This window comes from Hyperolius riggenbachi, chromosome 1, assembly GCF_040937935.1.
Source record: "Hyperolius riggenbachi isolate aHypRig1 chromosome 1, aHypRig1.pri, whole genome shotgun sequence".
NCBI lineage: Eukaryota > Metazoa > Chordata > Amphibia > Anura > Hyperoliidae > Hyperolius > Hyperolius riggenbachi.
Genome location: NC_090646.1, coordinates 270810817 through 270838331, shown reverse-complemented (window position 1 = coordinate 270838331; position 27515 = coordinate 270810817). Strand labels below are relative to the sequence as shown.

General features: G+C 43.9%; 1 protein-coding gene across 1 annotated transcript in view; it reads right to left on the bottom strand.

The window, feature by feature from the left end:
* FRAS1 (Fraser extracellular matrix complex subunit 1) overlaps window positions 1-26802 on the bottom strand; it is a 730981-nt gene extending 704179 nt beyond the window's left edge. The window contains exon 1 of the mRNA XM_068233564.1: window positions 26287-26802. Coding sequence (XP_068089665.1) covers window positions 26287-26362 — 76 coding nt within the window. The 5' untranslated portion in view covers window positions 26363-26802. The remainder of the gene's footprint in view (window positions 1-26286) is intronic.
* Window positions 26803-27515: the final 713 nt, after the last annotated feature.

Genomic DNA, 27515 nt, shown 5'->3' with positions numbered 1-27515 from the left:
TCCCCCTTATGCACAGGTAATAGTTGCGGAATTCGATCGCGTTTCTCACCTGATCCAAGGGCGTCTGCAGCAATCAGAGACCTCTCCTCTTCCTCACTGTTCCCATAGTGGTGGTCACATGTGATCAGGTTAAGCCAGCATTAGGCCAACAGCGAGGGAGAGGAGAAGCCTCTGATCGCCGCAGACACCCTTGTATCAGGTGAGAGACGCTCCCGCAGCTTCCTGCTGCTAATTACTCTGCATGAAGCGGAAGAGGACCTAGGGGACAAAGGAGGACACCGTACAGAGAGCCCACTACATCGAGGTGGATCGGCGATTAAGGCATTCGTAAGTCTGGGACTACCTGTATTTGGAATATAAGACGCAGTGACTGTTTTTTCAGTGCACTGTGTGCACCAATGCATTACATTAATGTGCAATGCAGCAGTTAAGCAATGTAAACCAGCCCACAGAAAATACTTGCACGTTTGGATCTAATTTGAAGGGAGTCCAAGGTGAGAGACATATGGAAGTGGACATATGTAATTCCTTTTAAACAATGCACATTGCCTGGCTGTCCCACTGATCCACTGTCTGATAGTATCAGCCATAGACCCTGAACAAGTATGCAGATCAGATGTTTCTAACAAGGCAAGTGGTATTGTTTAAAAGGAAATAAATATTGAAGCCTCCAAAAAAGTATCTGTATTGTGACAGAGCTAACCTTATATGCCCTTTGGACTTATTTGGGAACTCTGCGTTATGAGCTTTTGAACAAGGAGTCTGTGATACTATGAACTATGGAGCTGTAATCCACAAAACAGAAGCACAGCGCGAACATTCTCTGCAGGTCATAAATAAACAAATCAGAGGGGAAGAGTCATAAATAAACAAATCAGAAGGGAAGATAAAGTAGTGGAAACGCTGTCACTGTATGTACTCTGACACAATTTAGATGGTGATTTGTGGGGAGAAGTGTTTCGTCTAGGAGTCTAGCGAAAAGGAAAAAAAATACAGCAGAAAAAAAAAAATAATATCATAGCTGCAGCTAGGAGATTTGAAGATTTCCAAGTAATGTAGAATTTTTCAATGTAAACCCGTCCTGACCAACAGTGTGACCAAATGTAACTTTGATAGCTGTCTTGTCCCCAACCCCTGGTCCACTGCTGGGCCTCAGGCTGTGCTAAGTCAACCATACCTAATGCTGAGAGTAGTGTCACTGAACTCTGTAGGATGCTGGAAACAAGTAGAGACGTCGGCAATCATTTTTACTGCTGCAACCTGTAAAGCAGCATGCTTTCTGTCGGACACTGAGTGGCAGCAGTGAGGGATGACTGGGACACTCTAATCGCATGCCAACCACAGAGTTGCATTTCTGCTTGGAGGTGAGCAGCTGATGCTGGAAGTTACTGTGGGAAGAATAGAAGGCTAAAAGTGCAGGAAAGGGTGAAGTGCAGGGGAGGGTGAGTGAAGGGAGGAGGGTGAGGGGTAAAAGTGTGGGTAAGAGAAAGGGTAAAATTGAGTCAGGGGAAGCAGATGAGGGCAGGAAAGGCTGGAGGTGACCAAGCCATTAGATAGCAGTAGACAGGAAAGCCCAGGCAGTACTCCCCTCTCTGTCATCACCTGTCACACCAAATGTATCATACGCTGAATAGGGTGCACTGCTCCATACTCCACCAGTGGGTTATGCAGCAGCACTGCCCCTGTCAGCAAAAAAAAGGAAAAAAATGCAGATGTGTCTATTCCACAGTGCTGAGAGTGAGGAGGATGGTGGTTGGGTAGGGTTAATGCTGCCAGAACTTCTTTATGTAATGACACTGCCATAGAACAACCCCCCCCCCCCCCCCCCCCCCCCCGCACACACACACCTGTCCGATTCTTTGAAAAATTGCCTGATATGGAAATGGTCCTTGGGCCAAAAAAGGAGGACCGCCGCTGCCTTATACCATTCATAGCAGAGTGTCTTTCAGGTCTCACAAAAAGACAAAAAAATAAACACAAACAAAATTAAAGGCAAATATTTATTAAATCTGAACTACAAGTAAAGTAATGTACTGTAAAAATAAAGCGTAATTTTCCTTATGAAGCTTTGAGATATCATGATAAAAGCTTTGTCGATAGGACATATTAATCATAATCTAACTATGAATTTCTTATTGAAAACATTACCCAAACACAAAACTCCAACACAAAAATCTATAACCTAATAAAAGTTTTATTTCCATACACTGATTCAATCAAAGCCAGATACGTCTTTTATGGTTTCCCCGTTGTGGTTACAACATGAATATTGATTCATTCTGTAGCTTGTCATTTAATAATTTTTGCTACTTTCAGCTTTTTTATTTAAACTGCTTACATTAAATCTATATCATTTCTATCCAGCTTGACAGTAACAATAGGTGCGACATGCATTCATCATTGAAACAGAAAAAAGGCTGAAAATGAAATGTGCTAAAACAAAAAGAAAGAAACAAAATCAACCTTTTTACTTAAGGTACATCCACTATATAAACAGAAGCAGGTTTTTACTATTTGTAATGTTTATGATTGCCTTTTCATCTAATGAATGGCATGCAACATTAGTACTCCATCTGGGTTTGTTGCAGTGTGAGCCAAGGCTTACTCCAAACATTAGGGGGCGCCATGGCAACAATTCTTATATACATGAAATAGACAGTAATGCAACTGCACAACTCTGAAGTTGGAAAGGAAAAAACAAGGCAGTCCCACTGCTCGAGGTACATGGACAATTACAACAATGTTTATCCCGGCGCTCAGAGGCGGATTGCCAATGCGCTTCTGTTGCCACCTTCAAACGACAAGTGGGAGCGTGGAAAGTCCTGTATGCCTCTGTCCAATAAGGAAGGAGTGATAGCTGTTCTGTCTCTCACAAATTCCTCCTGGTGCAGCAAACAGCTGTTTGTAGAATCCCCAGCGTCTGCACTCTCAGCGTGGATCTCCACAGTACTTCTGCCTATGTCGTTGGATAGGCGGACTGGCCATATCATGGGGTAAACTTAGTTTATTGTACATAACACTAGGGGGCGTCATGGCAATCATACTTCTATACATGTGATATCCAGATCTTGTGGTGTACAGCCTAGACACAGAATCAATATACCTCATCTTGCAATAGCTGTTTCAGGCTATCTAGTTATCATTAGAGCAAGGTATGGTCATTAAAATAACTTAACGGCAACTGTTCCCAACCAGAGTGTTGTTATTAATTACTGTGTCACAGCATTACTGGAAATGTGTTGCCGCTCCTGCTCCCTCCTGTCCCTACATGAGCCATACTACAGATAAACTCAGCTCCTATCTTGCTCCACATGTGACACTGTATAAATTATGTGTAACTGCAGGCTGCTCTCCTCTTTTTCCCCATCTCCTCTGTGTCAATCACTGTGAGGCCAAAGTAGAGGAGGTGGGGAAGAAGAGGAAAGCAGCCTAATGTCAATGCATGTTGAGATTAGTGTGGCTCTATAAAATGTATAAGCTATAGGCTCACCATAGATCTCCATATAGAGATAATTAGCATATTTGGGAGTACTGCATCATGTGAAACCATACTTGCTTACCTAAAGCTGAATTATTGCAAATGCCTTCTGTTTTAGTCAGTTGCAGTCAGGTGCATGGGCCAAAAACAGAGCTGCATGAGTTTGCATGTGGCATAGCTCTTACTTTTTTACCCAAACAGTCACAAGTATCCCCGAACAATCACAGGACATTCCAGCACCTGCATGCTGTCCCCAGCCTGACATCCACTTCCTCCCAGCAGTCTCAACACAAACCAGCACCTGCTGACAGCTTCCTGTAAATTACAAGTAACCTACTTAGTCAATGACACCCTGTCAACAGCCACAGGCAGGCCACCACAGCCATGGCCCATGTTAGCCAACATAAAAGTCCTACTGGTTTTAACTATGTTTTTGAATGTGCACCTTCAGCACTTCGGTTATATACGTATAATATGTTTTCTCTCTCCCTAAAGGTGGCCATTAACGATACAATAGTTTCCGATCAATTATTCAGGCACACAAACGGGGACAAAAATATAATGAAATCTAATTCAATCAGCAAGATCGTTCCGAAAAAAATGGATCGACGGATTGATTGATATAGGAATCTTTCATTGTAAATCAGTACAATTAATGCTGTCTAATACAATCGTACAGTCATTTGTCCAAGAGATTGTACTGTTAATGGGGACCTCTACATTACACACAAATTTATGGCAGATTTAACTTTTTTTTTTTATTAAAGCTCCAGTGCCTGTGCAAATGTAGCATTGGTTCATTAACCACTTCCTCTCCCCCCGGGATGAGTATCTACGTCCCTGCAATTCATCACTTTACCTCGCAGGTACTCGTTATTGCCAACGATCGTTAGAGGGGAGATGAATGAATGGGAACGCAGTTCCCTGTGTGGATCAATAAAATGCTGCGATCATTTGTTACTTCTGACGTCACAAGTGCACGCATTACTTCCTATTTATATAAGTACACAATAGGAAGTACTGTGCAAGGACATCTTGTGGCCAAATAGTAAAAAAATACATAAATAGTTACCTTAGGGACTGAACATTTTTTTAATATGTATGTCAAGAGGGTATATTACTGTTACTTTTGAAACTATGGGCTTGTAAATAGTGAAAACTGAAAAAATGCACCTTTATTTCCAAATAAAATATTGGCGCCATACATTGTATACATACAGGTAAAAATTTTAAACGTTTAAACGTTGCAATAGCCATGACAAATGGGCACATAAAATGTGTGGGTTTTAATTACGGCAGCATGTATTATTTTAAAACTATATATGCCGATAACTGAGAAATAATGTTTTTTTTTCATTTTTTCTTATTTTTCCTGTTAAAATGCAGTTGGCATAAAATAATTCTTAGCAAAAAGTACCCCCCAAAGAAAGCCCAAATGGTGGCGAAAAAACAATATATAGATTGTTTTGTTGTGATAAGTAGTAATAAAGTGAGACACAGGCAGTTTTGTAACCTGTTGCAAGTTGTATGCCGTGCTTGAATAAACTACCTTTCCATTGGAGTGCCGGAGTCCGCACTCTTCACTTCATAGTAATAAAGTTATAGGTGAATTAATGAAAGGAGCGCTAACAGGTGAAAATTGCTCTGGTTTTTAAGGTGAAAAACCCTTGGAGGTGAAGTGGTTAAACTAGTCTTTCTAAAATAAAAAACAAACACAAAAAACCCTAATCATTGTAAGCATTACATGGGTAATTTATAACAATAAACTTTAGGTGAGATTCTTGGCAATTTCTATTGCTTTTATGGAGCTCATTTCAGCACCACACATCACCTCGTTGTTTTTTGTATCTTTTATATTATTTTTAATAAAGTTAAAAAAAAAACCCCAAACCTCATTGCACTCTGGAAGACAGAAGCAGAAATCTGAAGGCTTACACAGACGTCCAACATAATGCACAACCAACCGCACAACATGACCAACCACACAACAAGTTGTTTACACGACAAGTACATACACACACGGCAATTAACTGTTTCTTTAAAGTGGAACTCCAGTGAAAATAATGTAATAAAAAAAGGGCTTCATTTTTACAATAATTATGTATAAATGATTTTGTCAGTGTTTGCCCTTTGTAAAATCTTTTCTCTCCCTGATTCACATTCTGACACTCATCACACGGTGACATTTTTACTGCTGGCAGGTGTTGTCAGTGGAAGGAGATTCTGCTTGCTTTTTTGGCAGTTGGAAACAGCGCTTAGCTTGGGAAGTGCTTAACTTGGGGGGTGGGGGGAGGGGGGTTTAAGCCTCTGGATCCTGATAAGGTTTCCCCTTTCCTTCTGTGCCTACATGTTCCAGTGCTGGCTCCCCCGTACAGCACGCAGCAATGATATTCACATCTGCGCTCATTCTCCTTGGGCTCTGGTGGAAATAGCTAAGTCCTATTGGGTCCACTCTACTGCGCAGAAGCCTTGCAAGCCGTGATTGGGCTCAGCTATTTCTGCCAGGGGGAAGTTGATACTGCACAGATGTAAATATTGCTGTGTGCTGCAGCTGCTACTGCACCAAGGCTTGTCGGCGGATTTTAAGGGGGGATGCCAACACTTGATCGCCCCTACCTAGGAGGAAAGGGGAAGCCTCTTTAGGATCCAGAAGCTTCCCCCTCCCAAGGCAAGTACCCCCTAGAGACACTTTTTTCCCTACAGGTACAATTTACACAGCAGGTATGCAAGTGACAGTTTCTGTCTGGGTCAGGACTGGATCGGACTATAGTGTTACCCTCACTGATAAGGAATTACAACCATAAAGCACTTCCCTGGTAGAAAATGGCCTCAGAGCAGGAAAGAGATAAAAAGGGTCAATTTTTCATAGACGTTAGCTCTAGCAGAGACAATGAAAAAGTAGATTTAAAAACAAAACTGTGGGTTATCTAAAAAAACATATTTAGGAGAAAGAAGATCGATACAATTAATCATCGCATAAGTTTATTTTCACCTTGTGTTTCTTTTTAAGTATGTCTATCTATAGTGCAAACCCCCAAACCAGAATGGTACATGCTTACAATGAAATGAGAGAAGGAAATATTATCAGGCTGCAGAATTGTGGCATAACCTCTTCCCTAATCTACCTTCTAGCATTCACACAAGCAAAACAAACAGCTAGAGAGAGCTCTCCTTGGTTAATAATAAGGTGGGAAACAAAAAACTTCAGCACAATCTCTGCCTGACCTTAATATCCCCCTCCCCCTCTAACTTCTCTGGGGGATGGAAATCTCAGTAAAACAAACAGTGTGCTTAGGGAGCTGCAGGCCCTGGCAGTTCCTAATAAGCAGCTCCATTAATCCTTCTCTCTGTAGAGGATCTTACAGAGCACAGACTGTTGTGTGGAAGTGTGTATCTCCAGGAGGCACAGCTCCCTGCATTCCTGCCTGGCTCCAGCTTTAAAGAGCGCTGCACAACAGGTGGCATCCTTCAAACAGGCTGGCAGCACACACACACAGGCGGCACAAATAGACTTCAACTTAAATGTATCCTTCACAGCAGTTGTCAAAATAAGACTTGAACTTCCAGTAGCAGTACCAAGTTTTGCTCTATTAATGCCACATTTCTATTTAAGTTCGAGAAAGTGGATTTCCCTAATGTATTCACTGTGCATTAAACGTTGTATGGCCCTACACGGAAAAGATGCTGCTGTAAACGCTGCCCGTCTTAAAGTGGACCAGAACTCAGAACACCTCTCTGCTCTAAAAGATACACAACAACATAATAACCTTTAAACAAAAATCTGTCTTTGTTACAGCTGATACAAATCCTAAAATAAATCTGCAGTTTAAACTTCCTGATGCATGGAAGTAGACATATTTTTTTTTACAGCTTGTGCTTTCAGACGGGCTTATCTGCCATAGGCAGTCATGTGACACGGGGGGGGGGGGGGGGGGAAGTTATTAGACACAAATGAGACACAACCTCTTGAAATACATACAGGGTGCATCTCTCTCCGGTCCAGTTTAATGGGATGCCTGTCACTATTTACCGGTACTATCCCATGATCTATCTAATTTGATAATTAGAACACAACTGCAGTAAAACTAGGGAATTGATAAATCTGAACTTCAGACACAATAATACTACTTCACCTTTAAATTGCGGTTGTCATCTGTGTACTATAAAGAGAACTATTACAGCCCCAGGTTTACCAACCAAGTGCAATGTAGTGACAAAACTGCCTGACAGTGGTGTCCTCATCAGCTGGAAGAGTGCTCCTTATTCCAGACCACTTAGGGCTCATTTAAATCCTACTGCAGGTCACACATGTTTAGATTTTAGGACTGGTTTACATAAAAGTATTTTTAACAACTTTACAGGACACATTTTAAGTCTGAAAATTGTGAAATTCCCATTCGAAGCAAACTTACCTAGTGCAGGGAAGCCTCAGAAAAAAAAAGGAAAGGATTGTGACTGTAGGGGGAGCCCTCCAAAGTTTTGCACCGGGGGAGTGGGGAGGGCTGGTTGATAGTGACAGGTCTGCTTAGGTCTCTAAAGGCTCATACACACGTCGGATTTTTCCAAACGACCGGTTGTTTGGACGTTTGAACGTCTAGTAGTTTGGATGTCAAATCGGCATGTGTACGGTCGGTCGTTCACCTGATAAGACTGGATTTGAATGATCCGCCAAGCGGATCTGTCAAAACCAGTCTTATCAGGTGAACGACCGACCGTACACACGTCTGATTTGACGTCCAAACGACCGGACGTTCAAACGACTGGTCGTTTGGAAAAATCAGAAGTGTGTATGAGTCTTTATAGCAGAGAGGGTCTGAGTTAGAAATATACTGGTAAACTATACTGTACATGCACTTTAAAGTGCCCACAAGCCTGAGTTCAATCAGATGTGCCGACATGATCCAACCCCTGCCAGACACCACTGTAATTGCTGCAAGCACATAAACAGACACACTTCTCTGAGTATTCCTGTTTATCCTGTAGAGAAGAAAAATGTTATGGTAGTGGTCAAGCAATGATAGTGCCACTTTGGTTATATTCAAACTACAGTGTATGTGCATTACATTATGCACATGTGATAAGGCATGCATAATGCAGTGCACACTATGGATGTTAAGGCATGTGTGATATTTTGATAGCATGAAGAACTGTTATGTAACATGCATGTTTTGCACACGTTACCCATAAACTTACTGTAGAAAATGTGTTTGAATAACGTGGTCTGTTACAGTGTAGACATATGAATATACCCGTATAATAATATGGGGAGTGAGTTTACACGCAGTAACACAGTGTTACGTAACTCATTCTTTCTTCAGGTGAGAAATCACACTGGATGCAAGAGAGTAACTGGGGTACATGCCCCCCCTGAAAACTTTGTGGGGCCCCATGCATAAAAATACCTAGCGCCCCACCAAGTTTGGCCTGCTCCTGTGACCCCCAAGCCCCCCATAATGAGAGAAGTGCAGCGTGCACTTACTTACGTCTGCTCAGCTCCCTCACCTTCACTCTGTAGCACGGCAGCACACACCAGCTTTCCTCCGCAAGGCCCCAATGTCACATGACAAGAATCGTGCCCTTACGGAGGAATGCTGCTGCTTGCTCATGCGCTGTACAAAGAAGAAGAAGGAGCCGAGTCACGGTGTCAAAAGTATGTGCACACTGCGAAGTTCTGCAGAAAGGGAGCAGAGATTGACTGGTCCCCTAAGCCTCACCATCCCCCCTAGGGGCTATTGTGACACCCATGACTGGGTCACAGAAGTACCATCTCATCTCATGTCTCAAGACTAGCTTTTTCATTCAGCCGAGAAAAAAGAATTTGTGTTGGCATTAGGAAGCCCACTCATTGCACCTGTTATCTGTGTTTTACGTAATCCATAGCAGGTCAGCCAGGCTTGTTATTCTACTGTGGTGCTGTGCAACCTCCCTCTCACAAGCCAGCTCGTGTAGCATGAGCCTGCAACAACTCAAGATAGCATAAGGCCTGCATTTTCCCAGGCTCAGCTAGAAGGCCAGGCAGAAGATAAGGGATTTAGAGCATGGAAACAAAGGTGCAGAGAAATCATTTCACTGACTTACTAGGTGATCAATGGTCATATACTCAATAGAGATTATAACTGAACTGCAAATAGTATCAGGTTGATAAAAATTAAGTTGCAATTTATATGCAGATTGAAAATGGAACAATAAAATTGTTGCTGCTGCTTCTGGCTTGGTCAGTTTCCATCTACATACAAACTATGACCACATTTACATCAACTTTAAAGGACACCTCTGAAGTGAGAGGTATATGGAGGCTGCCATATTTATTTCCTTTTAAACTGTTGCCTGGCTGCCCTACTGATCCTGTACGGGCAATTTTTTTTATTTGGGGGGGGGGGGGGGGGAATACTGGTCCCCAAAATCCCTCCCTTAGACCAGGGCAGGTGCAGTGCCTGGGGACAGGCAGGAATTGAGATACCAGAATGTCTGCAGGCATCCTGCAGCTCACACCACCGTGCTTCTGCCTGCAACATGTGCCGCGCCACCCACTTTCTTTCCCGGCTACAACTGCCTTAGGTTGAAAGTATACAGAGCATGGTATAGGTCTGGGGACTTGACAGAGCACAGAGCCAGATATGAGGACAGCCCTGTGCCCCTGCCGTGTGCTGGTTGGGACGTTGCAGAAGGTTTCACTTCCCCCTTCATTACAGATGTTGGCTGACCTCATTATCTGTATTCACTGACTCCTGTGAAACTATTTCCACTACGCCCAAATCCGGGCCAAATCTGCAGCATTTCCCCATTATATAAGAGGGGCGGGTAAGTGCGGTCTATCTAATTAATGGACTGCCGTCCAGTTCGCACTATGGTGGGAATCTGAACGGCATGCTGCAGAATTATGCAGCACAGAGCCAAATTCCTATAGCTGTGCATCACAAGCCTTAGTGATTCAGGCTGAAGCTACAAAGCAAAACGGAAGCTGCACACGAATCAGAAACAGCCGCGGTTCCTAGTGGAAACCGGCCCTAAACCGAATATGCTGCAGAGGCCAGTGGATACAGATAACAATGCTTACAATCAGATTACTTCTGTAGTGATAGGAGAAGAAGCACTGAGGGTGGTCTGGCTGGAAAAAGCCAGCTGAATACTTCCTGTTCCTGGTCTCTCTGGCTGCTTATGGGATAGCCCTCTTAAATCAAATTACCTCTACTTCTCAGTGTGTGCCTTGCTCTCCCCCATGTCTTTCTCACCCTCTCTCCCAGGTATACCATCTGTCTCCTTTACCGCCTGTCTCTCCTCCACAGTGCAATATGTCTATATGTGTATTATCTCAGTGTGGCCCTGCAAAATAGAATACTGCAATCCTGGTCAGGTGTATCTTACCTGTTTCTGTGTTGCCTCCTCTGTCCTGTACCTCTCTCTCTCCTGCTCTGTCCTGTGTGTGTCTCTCTGTCTTCCCCATTCCTGTATCTCACATTTTCCCACACTCTCTTCTTCCCCATTGACACTCACTCATGTCTCTTCCCCCTTTCTTGTCTTTCGCTTTCCTCTCTTTACCTTTCCCCCACTCTCTTCTATGTTTTTCCCTCTCCTGTCTCTGTCTCGCCATCTCTCTCCCACCCTCCTCCTCCTAAAAAAACCAAACCAACAAAAAATTCAACATTGTCACATTCTAACTACTAAGGTATTATGTATTTATATAGCACTGTACAGTACATAGTCATGTCACTGACTGTACTCAGAGGAGCTCACATCTAAATCGCTAACATAGTCATATGTCCTACCATATAATTATATTGTGCGTGGCTGAGAGAGACCTTTCAGGAATCTCCCCACCCTTTCCCCCACACCCCCTTGAGAATCCTGGATTTGCCCCTTTACAGCCATAGACCCTGAAAAAAACATGCAAATCAGATGTTTCTAATAAAATCTGACAAGATTAGCAGCATGCTTCTTTCAGGTGTGCAATTCAGACATACCGTAACTGATGCTTAAATGAAGAACAGGACAGCCCAGCAACTGGTATTGTTTAATAGGAAACAAATATGGCAGCCATCATACCATTATCTTGCTTCATGATCCCTTTAAAAAAGGGAGCATCTCACTGTAATCTTACAGAGTACCCAGCAAGCTCATGGTGCACCAAAGCTGATTGGAGTGTGTGAGGAGCTACAAAGGACCAAAAAGCCCTCTTACTAAAATGTTAAGCAAAACAAAAGTTTGCCTTCTTAAAAAAAAGGAATTTGCTATAATTTAGGTTGGAGCGAGCATATACTGTCTCCCACGATGCATAACTGCTGAATATGCAAACCATCCCTTGTTGTCCGTTAGGCCTGGTTCACATTAGCGGTCGCCGTCCGGAATCGCCGTGCCGGAGCCGGACCGCATGCAGAACGGATGGAACGGACGCACGGCATAGCAATGAAAGCCTATGCGTCCATTCACATGCGTCCGTTTCGTCCGGACCGGATCCGGACCGGATCCGGACTCCGGCATAAGACCCAACATGCGCTATTTTTTGGTCCGGCTCCTCCGGTAGCCGTATCCGGAGCGGAGCCGGACTGCACCATCCGGCCAATACAAACCAATGAGAACCGAAGAGCGCACAACACACTGGCTAAAAATCCGGATGTTCTACCCCACTTCCTATGCGTATTGAAGCGGCGATTTTGGATGGGGACACATGGGCAAGCATTTTGGAGTGGAGCAGCAGAGATTTTAAACGTGCTGGAGATGTTGGCAGTATGTCGGAGGTGGAGGTGAGTGCTAAACAGCGGAGGGCCTGATTCCACAGGTCCACCTTCTGCTGACCTCCCAGACCCCAACATTTTTATTCTATTTCTACTATCTTTTGCCAAACGGATCCGGATCGCATCCTGATGAACACCTGATGCAACCTGACCGGATCCGGATCAGATTCGTACGGTTCCGATCCGGATCCGGTCCGGATCCGGTCAGGTCATCCGGTCCGTTTGGCAGAGAACCGCAAGTGTGAACTGGGCCTAAGATAGCCACACCTCTAGAACTGCTGGAATGCATGCATAGAGACTGTTTCGGATTGGCATAGCATAGTTAATGTGGCTTTATGGAGTAGAACTTGAAACAACCAGAGTTACAGACTACCCAGCAAGCTCATGGTGAACCAGAACTCATTGGAGTGTGTCACTGTAATCTCTAACAGTCATTGTAAAAGCAAAAGTTTCATATGTAACCAGAGTGTGCCGTTGGGCAGTTCAATCTGCAGTATAGAAAAGTTGATCAGCAGATTATACTGTACTGCAGAGATATTGGATGAGACAAATTTATCAAGGTACAACAAAATCAATGAGAGATGGTGCAGTGTTCTTAATTAGTGAATCCTACAAGTATGCAAGCAGCTGAGAAATACTGCTAAGTGTCCCTCATCTATTATATCAGCTGAATATTGACATAAAAGACACACTGGCAATCAGGTTTCTAAATCTGCGAAACAAGAGAGTGGCTGCTCTGTATGGATTATGTATGACTATTATTAATGATGATTTCATCCACCTTCGTCTGAGCACTACGATACCCACATAACTTTAACCACAAAGTGTGTAGGAACTTTACTGGTTCTGTTCCCTAGTTATAAGGGCTGAGGACAGAATATAATACAGTAATTACCCTAAAGTGGTGATCAGAAGTTTCATTTACTAGCATGGAGTAACTGGTCAGCACTCATAGCTGTTAGTTCAACACCAGAGAAAGTCACTGACTAGACTGAGTACGGGCCAGTGCATACCAAAAAGCGCTAGCGTAATCGCAAACGCTCAGCGCATTTTGAAGTTATTTTTCTAGGTGATTTGAGGCATGTGCCTAGCGATTTTCTAATCATGCCTATCGATGCATGGAGCGTTTGGTGTAGCGTTTTTTATTTTTTGTTACAGTTGAGCTTCTGTAACAAAAACGCTTGTAAAATCGCTCTGATCTAGCGCTTTTCAGAGCAATTTTCCACTTTCCTATACTTAGCATTGAGGCTGAATTGCCTCAGAAATCAGCAGAAATGCTGCAGGACCTACGTTTGTGTTTGGGAGAAAATCACATCACTCTGCTGTTATCCATCCCACTCAAATACATTAGCCAAGTGCTTTTCAAAGCGTTGGTGTTTTTAAAAGCGCTCAGAAGTGCTCTTGGTGTGCACCAGCCCAATCACTGCTTTTTCAAGTTGCAATCTGCAGTGGAGTTGCAAACAAGATGTTTGAAACAAACACAAATAGAGTTCACTACTATGACATTGAAAAACACTGAGGATGAGAGAAAATTGGAGATCATTTTAGTTATTGTATCTGGATTCATTAAAAAAATATTATTTCTGCAGAAACAATGAATATTTTGCTGACAACTTGTTTCTTTATAAATAGACTAATGGGCCCTTGTTCAATTCACTTTGGGCCTGATCCAATTCAGTTTACCTCTCATTTTTCTCCTAGGTGATATTTTCAAATCTTATTAATGAAATGGCCCTTATTCAATTCACCTTTTCTTCTAGGTGATATTTTCACACCTTATAAAGAAAATGCCTTTTAAAGTGAACCAGAGACCAAGCACCCTCATGTACTTTACCATACATATCAGTGGGAACATTAGAGAAAACACCTACCTTGCTCTCTGTTTCATTATTCACTGCTCAGCCTGCTTGTTTACAGCCCTGATAAAATCTCTGACTGAGTATTCAGTCTGGCTTTGCTCAGGAATCATTATAGTTAGGGTAGGCGGCGAGGTCCCACAGCGTCCTCCTGGCTCGTCTCCTTCAGCCTCCGCTGGCCCCCGGTTTTCAGCGTCACCCACCGTGATGACGCGAAGCGGCCAGCGTGATGGCGCATTGCGGCCGGCATGATGACACGTTGCGTCATTATTCAGGAAGAGCCAGCTGACACCAGGCCCGGGTGTCGCCGGGTGACGCTGAAAACCGGCGGCCGGCGGAGGCTGAAGGAGACGAGCCAGGAGGACGCGGCGGGACCTCGCCGCCTACCCTGAGCTGGAAGAAGCCCCAGGTAAGTGTATTCTTTTAAATTTGGGCACTCCTCTGAGTCCCTTTAAAAAAAATTTCAGCATTTCGCAATTAAAAAAAGTACCAAAAAGTAGACTAGAGAGTACAGATTCTGAGTACCGGTATTTTGCTTGCTGGTGACTTAAAAGGCAAAAATATGAAAATATCACCTAGGAAAAAACTTAAGAAAAAGTGAATTGAATAAAGGCCTTGGGGTCTCCATGCAAAACAAGAGTGGTGTACACAGACTTCATACACACATTACACTTTTGTCTCTTAAAGAGAGTCTGAAGCGAGAATAAATCTCGCTTCAGACCTCATACATGTGCCCCTGCTAAACCGCCGCTATCCGGCGGCTTAACGAGGGTCCCTTCACCCCCAAATCCCCTCGTTTCAGCAGGGGAGCGCTTCCTGGTTGGGGCAGGGCTAAACGCCGCAGCCCTGCCCCACGCGCGTCTGTCAGCGCGTATCTCCGCCTCTCCCCGTCCCTCTCAGTCTTCCTTCACTGAGAGGGGCGGGGGAGAGGCGGCGATGCGCCGCTGATAGACGTGACTGGAGGCAGGGCTGCAGCCGTTAGCCCTGCCTCCAGGAGCGACCAAGTCTGCAACCAAGTGTCGCAGTGGGGGGTTTGGGGGTGAAGGGACCCCCGTTAAGCCGCCGGATAGCGGCGGTTTAGCAGGGGCACATGTGCCCCTGCTATCTATGAGGTCTGAAGCGAGATTTATTCTCGCTTCAGACTCTCTTTAAAATCCTTGTGCCGTCTGTACAAATATCTACCAAGCATCTTTCTCTTCCACCTCAGCATTTGGCTTGCTGGAAAACCCTTTACTGAATCCCTCTGTACACGCCATCATTTTTTTTTTTTTCGAGGAAAGCATGGCTTCACTAGAGAGAGCAGTCTTCTGCTCCTCCTTCCAACTTACCTCACTGCAGGGACTGAAGCGGGTGAGTGAAGCAGGAGGTGAGCAGCACCTACAAGCTGCAATAAGGAGAGCAGCAACAACAAACTTATGCAATTTGAGCTGATAAGAAGCTCAAAACATGTGGGATTTACTGGCACATTCAATTGTCAGTTTCACCTGAGCGATGTTGTAGCGTTAAGAGCATTACCCAGGTGAATACAAGGTATTCGCTTCAGCAATGCACCTTAGTGCCAAGCGATATAGAGCAAGGCATTTGTGCTGTGGAGCTATCCTTGCTCCCCCGGGTGATGTGTGCACCCCTGTCACGAGAGCCAGGTGCCCTTTCTGATTAACTACCGTGAGAGCCAGCTGCTCTCTGCCCTTACCTGCTGTTCGTCGCTGCCCGCGGGAAAACCCAGGACCATCGCCAGTGCCACCACCATCCTCTTTTTACTGAGAGCTCCAGCAGACGCATCTTTGAATGTCCCGCTGGGGCTCCCTATTTGTCCACTAAGTGGACCAATGAGAATCATCTTGATTCTGAATCATCCTGATTATCATTGATCCAGTGGTCCACCTAGTGGACGAATGAGGAGCCCCAGCGGGAGATTCATGTTAGTGGCAGTGGTCACTGCGGGTAGCGACGGATGGCGGGACCGTTTACCTATTTAAATCCTGAGCATCTGTGGTTTCATTGGTAAGAGTGGCTCCCAAATGCCAAAAGCAGCCCACGGGACACAGGCTATAGAACTTTTCACCTGCTCAGAGCAAGCAAAAAGTTTATACCTATACCTTTACAGATCATGTTGATGGGAAGCATCGCTACCTGGGGGGGGGGCGAAAACTACAACTGAATATGGGACAAAAAAAAAATTACCGGGTGATTATATTGCCCAGTTCTTTACCACCCAGGGGTGTTAAGTTTAACTGAATTAGGCAATGCTCCTGTTGCCTAATTTAAAGAGCCCTAGGTATTTTTCATGCTTTTTTGTTATTGTCAAAACTAAGGCTTAACTCGCTCTTTCCGGGTTTGTAGCATGTCTGCACAGTTCGGACACACAGTCCTGCTCCAGAGATCCCTTGCAGTGCCTGCTGCACTCTGTCAGATGAATAGCAACACATTCACTGCCCAAAAGAAAAATTGTACATGTCCAGTTGTTCTATCATTTGCGAATAGTGTCATAGTGTCTATTGGCCCTTTGATGTCTGCTGAGAAAACTGAATTCATTAACAGGCTGGTTTAAAGAGACACTGAAGCGGAAAAAAAATTATGATATTATGATTTGTATGTGTAGTACAGCTAAGAAATAAAACATTAAGATCAGATACATCAGTGTAATTGTTTCCAGTACAGGAAGAGTTGAGAAACTCCAGTTGTTATCTCTATGCAAACAAGCCATTAAGCTCTCCGACTAAGTTAAGGTAGCCATACACTGGTCGATTTGCCATTAGATCGACCAGCTGACAGATCCCTATCTGATCGAATCTGATCAGAGAGGGATCGTATGGCTCCCTTTACTGCAAACAGATTGTGAATCGATTTCAGCCTGAAACCGATCACAATCTGTGGAGCCGCCGCTGCCGCCTGTCCCCCCCCCCTCTCCCCGCGCATACATTACCTGATGCTGGCTCCCGGGCATCTTCTCCGCATCTTCTTCATGCTGCACCCGTTCCTCCCCGGCGCTTCCTGTGTCACTCCGTGACCAGGAAGTTCAAATAGAGCGCCCTCTATTTGAACTTCCTGGTCACTGCAGTGACAGGAAGCGGCGGGATGGAGCGGGTGCAGCGCGGAGAAGATGCGGAGAAGATGCGGAGAAGACGCCCGGGAGCCAGCGTCAGGTAATGTATACCTGATCGGATCGGCCGCCGCTAGCGACGCGCTCCCTACTCGCGGGCAATCGAGGGTAATTTCCCGCACGGAGCGATCGACGGACCGATCCGATTTCGGGAGGAAATCGGATCGGCGGGTGCGTTTAGCGCGAACGATTGGCAGCAGATTCGATCCCAGGATCGAATCTGCTGTCGAAACGGCCGCGAATCGGGCCAGTGTATGGCCACCTTTAGTCGTGGAGAGGGCTGTTATCTGACTTTTATTATCTCAACTGTTCCTGGACTATTTACTTTTCCTCTGCCAGAGGAGATGTCATTACTTCACAGACTGCTCTGAAAGAATCATTTTGAATGCTGAGTGTTGTGTAATCTGCACATATTATAGAATAATGCAATGTTAGAAAAAACACTATATACCTGAAAATAAAAGTATGAGAATATTTTCTTTGCTGCTAATCTTCTAGTAATTATATCATATATTTTTTTTCGCTTCAGTGTCTCTTTATATCCTTTATATGGCATTTCTTTCAGTTCCAAGCACAATTGTTTTCCTAATCCTGTATATGAACTCAATGGCAAAGTATCTTTTTTCTTTTTCTTTTTTGTGTTTTTTTTGTTTAGAAGCTCTGTCATTAGTTGATGTCAAAGAAATCTCTTTTAAGGTGCATACACAGCCAGACTAGCGGAGAGAACAATGAAATTGGCTAGCGCTGGAGGTGAGTTGACCCACCCAGCGGATTGCTTGCGCGTCGCAGGTCAGGAATCCGACGTCCCTGTACACACACCTGATTATCGGCTGAGGCGGTCATTATCGGCTGCCTCAGGTGACTTCAATCAAGCATGTGTATGAGGCTTTACACTATCTGGTCAATAGCTAGTTCCAATTTTAATGACTGCCAGATCTCCAGGCTGTGATCTTTCAGGCAGTTCTGCCTCTTTGCAGTCTGGCTTGCATGATGATTCCAAGCAGCAGCCTTACTTACAGAACCTGCTGGGCTGCTTCTGCTCCTGTGATTGCATTTTTAAAAGAAGTTTGCAAACCTGCATATACACCTAAGCTAACTATCACCTAAGAAGATCATTGGCATTATTTTGGGGAGATAATTTAGGAACCATTGTTGAGAGAACCTCATTACGTAGCAGCCTGTTCTGTTTTACAGAGAGGGTAGGAAAAGGAGGAGTAGTTGGCAACCCACAGTGAGGAAAACAATAATGTCAGCCAGGTATTCTCTGGCTTACACTGTTGCAGGGGAGATGGTTAAAAAGGTTTGGGGGACCTCTGTGCACACACTGCTTTACACCTGAAAAAGGAAATCACAAATGATTGTTTTAGGCCATGAAAATCTACTGTTTCTCATCTCTACTTATTTTAGCAAGTGAAATTGTATCTGTGCCGGATATTATCATAACATGCATTAACTATGTATGTAGTTTTGTGATTGTGTTGCTGGGTGTTCTGAATACAGTAATAGCAGTAGGGTGTTGTACCGTGTTAGCCATCAGTAAAAGCAAGAAGTTTTAAATCAGGATGATACCATTTATTGGCTAACTACAAATGAATAAGAATAAACAAGCTTTCGGCGAAGCTTTCGACGAAGGCTGCAAGGCCGAAAGCTTGTTTATTCTTATTTGTAGTTAGCCAATAAATGGTATCATCCTGATTTAAAACTTCTTGAATACAGTAAGTACATGAGCTATGTATGTCTTTATGGTCCCACTGTTGTCTGTATTGTATTCTGTACAACAACATGTAAAATGATGGCGGTATATAAAATTTAATAATAATAATAATAATAATAATAATAATAAAATCATACTAGAGTATGTATGTAGATTTAGATGTCTATTCTTTATTTGGCAGAAAAAGGTAACATCTGAACGCTTTGCTTACTAGATTAGCAGATGGTATATTTTGGTGTATGTTTGAAGCTGGACTTGATATTAAAGAGACTCTGTAACAAAATTTTCAGCCTTATTTCTTCTATCCTATAAGTTACTATACCTGTTCTAATGTGGTCTGTCTTACTGCAGCCTTTCCTAGTTGCACAGTGTCTGTATTATCTCTGTTATATGATCTAATCTTCTTTCCTCTGACGGCTTTGTCGGGCTCAGGCACTCAGGCAGGAATGTGCTGGTCTGCTTGTGATAGGATAGAAGCTATACACACCCTCTCCACGCCCCCTGCAGGCTCTGTGTGAGTCACAGACTGAGCTCCTCTCAGCCTATCACACTCTGGTTAGCAGCCACGTCTTTTGTTTGTAAACACTGCCTAAAACTGGCAATTACAAGCCAGGATCACAGCAGGGAGTGACAGAAACAACACAGAGGGGCCCAGGAGAACATAATAAATAGAATGGTATGCTTTTTATTGTAAGAATTTTAGAGTACAGATTTTCTTTAACCATCTGAAAACTTCACCTTGCTCATTGTGTCATAGTCGATGGCACTTGAGTTCCAGTTTCAAATCTGTGCCAGGATATTATTTGCATGGAGTTTGTATGTTCTCTCTGTGTTTGCAAAGGTTTCTTCTGTGGAATGTGGTTTCCTCTGACATTCCAAAAACATGCAGAGAAGTGAATTGGTTTCCCTCAAAACTGGCCCTTTAGTTCACACTACATGTGCTTTATCTTCGCATCATCATTGTAATATCTTTGCATCGCAATGTGATGCAATGATATTCTTACGGGACATTCACATTTAGGCCCCCGTTCACACTGGTGATCGCAAACGTTACCAAAATCGCTAGCGTTTTGCGATGGGGGGTTTTTTGCGTATTTTCACTGGACATTTCCGCTCTAAAATTGCAAAAAAGTGCTTCATGCACCACGTTTGCGATATGATTGCTGCCATATACTTTTAATTAAACTTGCGCTTTTTAAAGCCCTGCCGATCGCCAGCTGTTAGGGAATCAGCGGAAAAGGCTTGCAAATCACCCCAGTGTAAATGGGCCCTTAGTGCAGTGGGTCCCATCAAAGTAATGCGCAGGCAACATGCAAATTTTACAAATATGTCAGTGCTTTTTAAAATAATAATGGTGAAACTCACACCAGAGCGTGCTATCACAGCACCAAATTGACGTACTACAATGATAACATAAGATTCTTACCTTGAAATGAAATTTCAGCTTGCAAAAAGGCTTTTTTTTAAACATCCACTGTAGTATAAAGTATATAAAGGTCCGCCCACATTCTCCACAGTCTGACAATTCAGCCTCCGCATCATGTATAAACATGGAATTCCAGAAGGCAACCATGGCAATGAATTGCTTCAGGTGCAGAGACTTATTAACTTGACTATTTTAAGTTTGCAGGCCTACAGTGCCTAGCGAATGAATGTGGCTGTTTAGTTCAGGCATGGGGCCCTAAGGACCAGCTTCATCGCAGAACTGCAATGACCAAGTATAAGCTCATGTCAGCAGATGTTACAGGCATTTGTGGTGCTTCTGCAGCACTTTTACCTTCAGGCAGGGGTCACACTTGCTGTGTGAAATCGCATGCAGAAAACAAGTAATGCTTTCTATGTGGTTGCTGTGTTTTAAGGAGCTATCTGCGAATCTGTATAGCACTTAAAAAAAGATACAGCCTGCACTAATTTTCCACGCAACGCATGTGATTCCTCACTTACATTCACTGTCTACTGTCAAAAAAAATTACAAAAAATCTGTGTTCAACTGCAGACAAAGCCACATATTGTGCAGCAAACCGCTTGTCAGGAATCGTCTGCAGTTTCTGCAGACTCAAGTGTGATCCCTCCCTCAGTCTGCAATGCCTTCATAGGATGCGCTGGGTTTAATAAAAGCCAATGGAAAGCACATCTGCTGCAAGTGAAACTACTACTGAAAGGTAAGGGAGCACACTTACTTGAATTGCATGCGTTTTGCCACACAGCAGGAAACACATGCTAAATCGCACATCATGAAAGTTTATGGGATGCACACCAAACACATAGTGGCGTATTTGCAATGCATGTTCCGTGCGCATTTTACAAATCGGACAGCATGTTTCTTTTTTCCGCAAATGTATCTGCAAAGGTATGCATTTTTGCGTGTTTTTATAAGTGAAAACGGATGCAGCAATGTAACTTTTCTCTCTGGGGGAAAAGGAAGATTAGTAAACGCAAACATATAATATACACACATAAAACACACACACAACAAGCGCATGTTCTAAAGAACGCATCGTTTTCCACAAAAAGCGTGTACCCAGCTTCAAGTAAATCTGAAGCAAACAAAAAATAAAACAGTTAGATACTTACTGTACCTACAGAGAGGGGAGACTTTGGATAGCATAGAGCCTTCCCAGTCCTCAGTCCATCCTGTCGTTCCAGCAACCCCCCCCCCCCAGTGAAGTTCAGCTATTAAATACCTCTTCAGCCCTCATCTGGCATCCTTCAGAAATACGACCCTGAGTACTTCCAAAGATGGCACATTATACTGTAAGCTCTTCTAGTTGTTGAATTACATTACTGACTCGTTTACTGAAGGTACTGTTGCTCACGTACATGAAAAAAGGCGCCTGAAAAAAAGGGTGCAGGGGATTGCCGCTAGTAGAATATCTTTAAAATTAGCGATATTCTACTACTGAATTTTTCATCTTTACCGTTATTTTACTATGAATAAACCTAATCCTACCCTCACACAAAACCCTCCCTCTACCAATGCCTAACACAGAATCCTCCCCCTACCGATGCCTAACACAGAACCCTCCCTCTACCAATGCTAACACAGAATCCTCCCCCTACCGATGCCTAACACAGAACCCTCCCTCTACCAATGCTAACACAGAACCCTCCCTCTACCCATGCCTAACCCCTAACACCCCCTGATGTCGCCTAACACTTATCCATCCCACTCTGGGAGGCCCCTGATAAAATAGATTTGGAGCTACTGTATTTTATAGTCCTGACCTCAATCCTACTGAGCATTTGTGGTCTCCGAGCAGTGAGAGAGCTTGGGCCCTGCGGCTCCCCTGTTGTAGGGGGGCATTGGGAAACCTCCCCGTGGCGCTCCTGGATAGTGCTAATGTAGCATGAACTAATTCCTGCAGGGCAACCGCTTTGCAGTATTGGTTTTTGACCTTGCATGATTTGGCATGCGAAAGCAAATGCATATTTGCATGAGCATTGCCTCATGAATAGCCAATAAGGCCAAATTTGTTAAGCCAGATATGTCAGGTGTTCACTTGGTTAATGCACACATTAAACTCTCTGTGGAAGCAGTCATTTCTATCCCCTCTTTGGAGATGGGTGGTGGATGGCTTGTCCTAGGTAGTGTGAGCCCTGGAGTGAGCTGTCTGCGCCCGTCCTCCCCCCCCCCCTTGGAGTGCTGCGTGTGATCCAACCCTGAGCTCAACAAGCTGGGGGTGAACCATGCTTCACTCCTTTCTTGTGTATTGCACCCAAGTCATGCTCAGTAGCAGAACGCAATGGACATTAAGGTAAGTGCCTGTTTTTAATCTTAGGAGGCGGGTGCGGACAGCCCTCCCCGGCGTTGGCCACGCTTGGGGGGGGTCGCCTGCACCCCCCAGCCTCCTCCTCCGGGGTGCCACTGTGGTCTCCGAGCAGTGAGAGAGCTTGGCGCCCCGCGGCTCCCCGGTTGTATGGGTGCATTGGGAAGCCTCCCCGTGGCGCTCCTGGATAGTGCTAATGTAGCATGAACTAATTCCCGCAGGGCAACCGCTTTGCGGTATTGGTTTTTGACCCTGCATGATTTGGCATGCGAAAGAAAATGCATATTTGCATGAGCATTGCTTCATGAATAGCCAATAAGACCAAATTTGCTAAGCCAGATATGTCAGGTGTTCACTTGGTGTTTAATGCACACATTAAACTCTCTGTGAAAGCGTATCCATCCCCCCCTGGGAGGCCCCTGATAAAAACAGATTTGGAGCTACGGTATTTTATAGTCCTGACCTCAATCCCATTGAGCATTTGAGGGACGAAGTCAAAAGATCACTTAAAAAGTTTGGAAATGCCACCATCCAATCTGACCCAACTTAGAGCTGCCATTATGTCAGCATGGGCCAACATTCCTTAGCAATGGTATCAGCATCCATCCCAAGACATATATAGGCTGTGATCAGAGCTAAAGGTGGACCAACTCATTATTATAGGGTGTCTCTAAGTTTTTAGTCACTCAGTGTACATTGGGCATAGAGCACATAAGTCAAACTAATATTCAATATTTCAATTGTAATAGAAAGAGTAAATGCCATTGTTTTAATAGTTACATTCAATGCTTATATCAATGTCTAATATATTAAATACATTTTTAGTAGTGTTTGTCTACCTTTAACTATATTCCAGCTTACATAAGCATCGTACACACATACGCAGACTGTTGCCCTCTGGGGTCGGGACTGGATCCTTCAGGTGACAATTTGGGTCTGACTTCTGTACAGACATGTAAACAGCCTAGAGGCTTTTTGTGGATATGTTTGCGTATGGGGGGGGGGCTACAGAGTGGCAGAAGAGAAATGTCACACAGCAAGTGGGGTGAGTGGGGATGACAATGCTCTCAGTCGACAATTGAATGAATCAATCTACCAGGCTTATCCCTGGAAGCATGGGGGCCGAGTACACATGCTGTCGGCTGCCTCGGACGAGTTTCAGCTAGCGTGTGTATGAGACTTATGGAAACTCCCAGACAGAACTTTTCTGTGTTCTATAGAGCCTCAAAAAAACAGGCAGAAAAATTCTGGGAAACTGTCCAAACAAAACTTTGACTTTAAGTGACAGATTGAAAACAATCAGGCACACCAGCAAATCTTTCCATACACAAGTTGTTTATGGTTCAATATGCCAAGCCAATTGATCCCCATCCAACTAGAATTCAATTAGACTGTGATTAATAACACAGCAAACTTTAATTCAATCAGAAATTGATTGTGCATCGATCAAACCCCAAGCGTTGCATGGCTTGAGCTGGGGCAATGCTATGGGCAATTGATACCCCACTGCTCTCGTCCTGCCCACTTGAACAGAGATTTTCCATCATGCCTGGTCAGACTTTCAATCAATAAACTGCCCAGAATTAATAAACAGTGAATCGATCAGCTATCCGGGGGCAATAGATGACAGGCAGATTCAATCAAAGTCAACTAATCGGAGGGATATCAATACAAAAAATCGATGTGTATGACTAGCTTACATTACAGAACTGAGAGCTATAGCCTCCTATCTCTTCTATCTCTTTACTAGAATAGTATGTGAAATCTTTGACATCAGTGCAGGTGAGGTCACATGCATGTAGGCAAGTTACCATAGAGAGGCTGAGATCAACTGGAAGAGTCCATGCTGGTTTAACTGCAGTTAAAATGAAACTGCAGCTTGTTTTAGTTTTGGATGGGGCAGGGTTCACTCTGAACCTTGGGAATGTGTTTGCACCTATACATAATGTCCCTGTTGAGGAGATTTCTCTTCACTTTCTGCCCCTGCAATAAAAGGATAGCTTAGCTGGGAAAATACATAATCCTTAAAGTTTTAATTGCTGTTTCTCAATTGGGGGAAAACCCTCTTCATGTCCTATCTTGGTGATAGTTGTCAACTGGACAGGAAGCCATAAGAAATCTCCTCAACAGCGAGTGGCACAGACCACAATAAAACCTTCCAGAAGTTCCAGCTCTTCCCTGCTCTATCTAAAAATGTAAAGTTTTTAATAGAGGCTCTTTCAAAATAATTAATAATCTATAAGTAAAAACACACAAGCAGATTGCTATTTCTGAGGTCATGACACAGTTCCAGACTACTCAACTTACAGTATACAAAGTAATACTTTCAAACTGACCATATATGTTATAGCAAAACTGTTATCTGCATTTTATTCACAAGTAAGAAGATGCCACTTACATTTGCACAGTATATTACAGTTTGACAAGAAAATCATCAGGTATGATTTCTCATGCAATATTATAGCTAAAATGCACAGTTTATTGACAATTTACTTGCTATACAGCATTCAATAGTGTTACTAATAAAACTGAAACATGTTAAGAACAGCAGAATATGTGAAATGGGAAATGTGCTAACATCAGGGTTCACAACAGCAGTTACCTTGAAATATTATGGCAGTTTAATATTAAACACACATATAGATCATAATTCTATCCTTTTTGAACTGTTGTTTTTATAACAACTGCTAAAGAATCTAAAACAAATATGATCTATTTGATCAGATCCAAACTTGATCAGATATTGCTGTTCTTGCTGATTGCACACCATATGCGCTGCCAAAATGCGCACTGCAGCCCATATAGTGTGAAAGAGGCCTAATGCTGGGAATACGCGGTTCGTTTTGAACCGTGCAATCGAGCCACTGATGGCTCGATTGATCATTTCCAACCTGTCCGATACCCCGCCGGATCGATTTCCCGCTCGATACCGCGGGCAGGACAATAGTAAAAAACGAAAAAGAAGATAAGAAGCCGCCCGCGGGGACAAGCGGGAATCGATCCGGGCGTACGCGGGGACGCGCCGGAATCTATCGAGCGGCTCGATACATGGTTCAAAACGAACCGTGTATTCCCAGCATTAGGCCCCATTTACACTTAGTCAGTTGCTCTCAATTATAACTGAAAGAAAACTGATTTTCAAATTAATGTCTATGTTTTCCTATGGCACAGTTCACAACGCGTTTTTACTGAAATCTTTTTCACAATGCACTGCTATGGAAAAAACACGTACTAACGCATACTAACGCACACTAACGCGTACCAACTGATTAAGTGTAAATGGGCCCTAAGTACAATACTTTTCAGGGCTGTGTAGTTAGTACAAAAATCATGACTCCGACTCCTCAGTTTATGAAACCACAGACTCCGACTCCAGGTACCCAAAATTACCCTGACTCCAACTCCACAGCCCTGCTCTAATATAACAATTGCATTTTATCAAAAACAATCACAATTATTTGACCAATCTTAACTTTGTCTTTAGCCTAGCTGTGAAATTGACACTGAACAACTGAAGTTGAGAACTGACCATATAGGCTAGAAGTGCTTACTGCAGAAAAGTTGTGTGCTCTCTAGGAAAGGAGCACACACATTCATTCATACACACACACACTATTGTGGTGGAGGTGTACTCACCTTCTGTTTGAAGTATTGTTGCAAATCCCAACAAAAATATCATTACACTGTGCATCGCCCTCTTACTGAAATCCATCCTGAAGAAGTGTAACCCTTCAGAGGTGCTGTAATCCGATCATGTAGTATTGGAGATCATCAGTAGTGGGCGAGCATAGAGTAGACTAGAGTGCTGCAAGTTACAGGTTCCCCGGGTCTCTGTCCATGGTGCCCTCACACGGCTGCTAAATAGTAGCTTCTGTTAGCTCATTCACAGCTAGCTTCTCTCCGCAAAGATCCAGCAGCAGCCAGACATGTATCCAGAAAATCCTGCACGGGGCTGACACGGTGTGGCACTTGTTCTGCACCACAGCTCCTAAAGTTCAGCGATAATCAGGCGGCAGATAGGAGCTGCTGAAGGTGGACCTGCTCCTAGCTGTGTCAGCAGCAGCACGGCACGCTGGCCAGGCAAGCAGGCACCCTGACCGTGGGACTCCTCCTCCTGCTCCCAACTTTGCCCGCACTGCTAATGCACTCCTCTCCCCTCCCTCTCCTGGGACTGACTGCCCCAGAAATCCCAACTCCTCGCCTCAGGAGACTGGGACACCGTCGTCCCTCCTCTACAGGGGAGGCGTGTGCCTCAGCCAAAAGCAGTCACAGGAGATGCTGAGTTACCAAGCAGGGATCAGCCTGCCGTGCCCTGCAGCTACACATGCACTCCTGTCCTGTGTGTGGGGCGGAGGAGAGGAGAGCCCTGCAGGGCAAGTGCAGACTCACACCCCCGGGGAGTGGAAATACCTTTACTTGTGACTGATATATGCCTGGCTGAAGCATGAGGTGCTACTATAGGGAGTGCAGCTCTCTCCTGCTCTACATGAAAAGTGCAGCGTAAGCTTTTCTAGCAGCACTGCAGTCTACAGTTATCCCATCCACTACTGCTGTCCGGATGTTATTACTAACACTGAAAAACATGATATATCACAATTAGGAAATCAATAGCTGCGGTTATCTATATCAGTGTTTGTCAGCATAGTACTACATTACATTGTTTACCAAGTACAGTACCTAATGTACAGTATGGTTGTTAGGCGTACTCCAAACCCTCCTTTATCATTTTAATTAGATAACAGTCAAACCCTCCTTTATGATTTTAATTAGGTAACATACTTTTCACAGTTTGTTCATAAAAGATTTTTATGCTTTTCAGTCACAAAACTTGCTGTAATAAAAAGTTAAATGATTTCCTCAGCCCA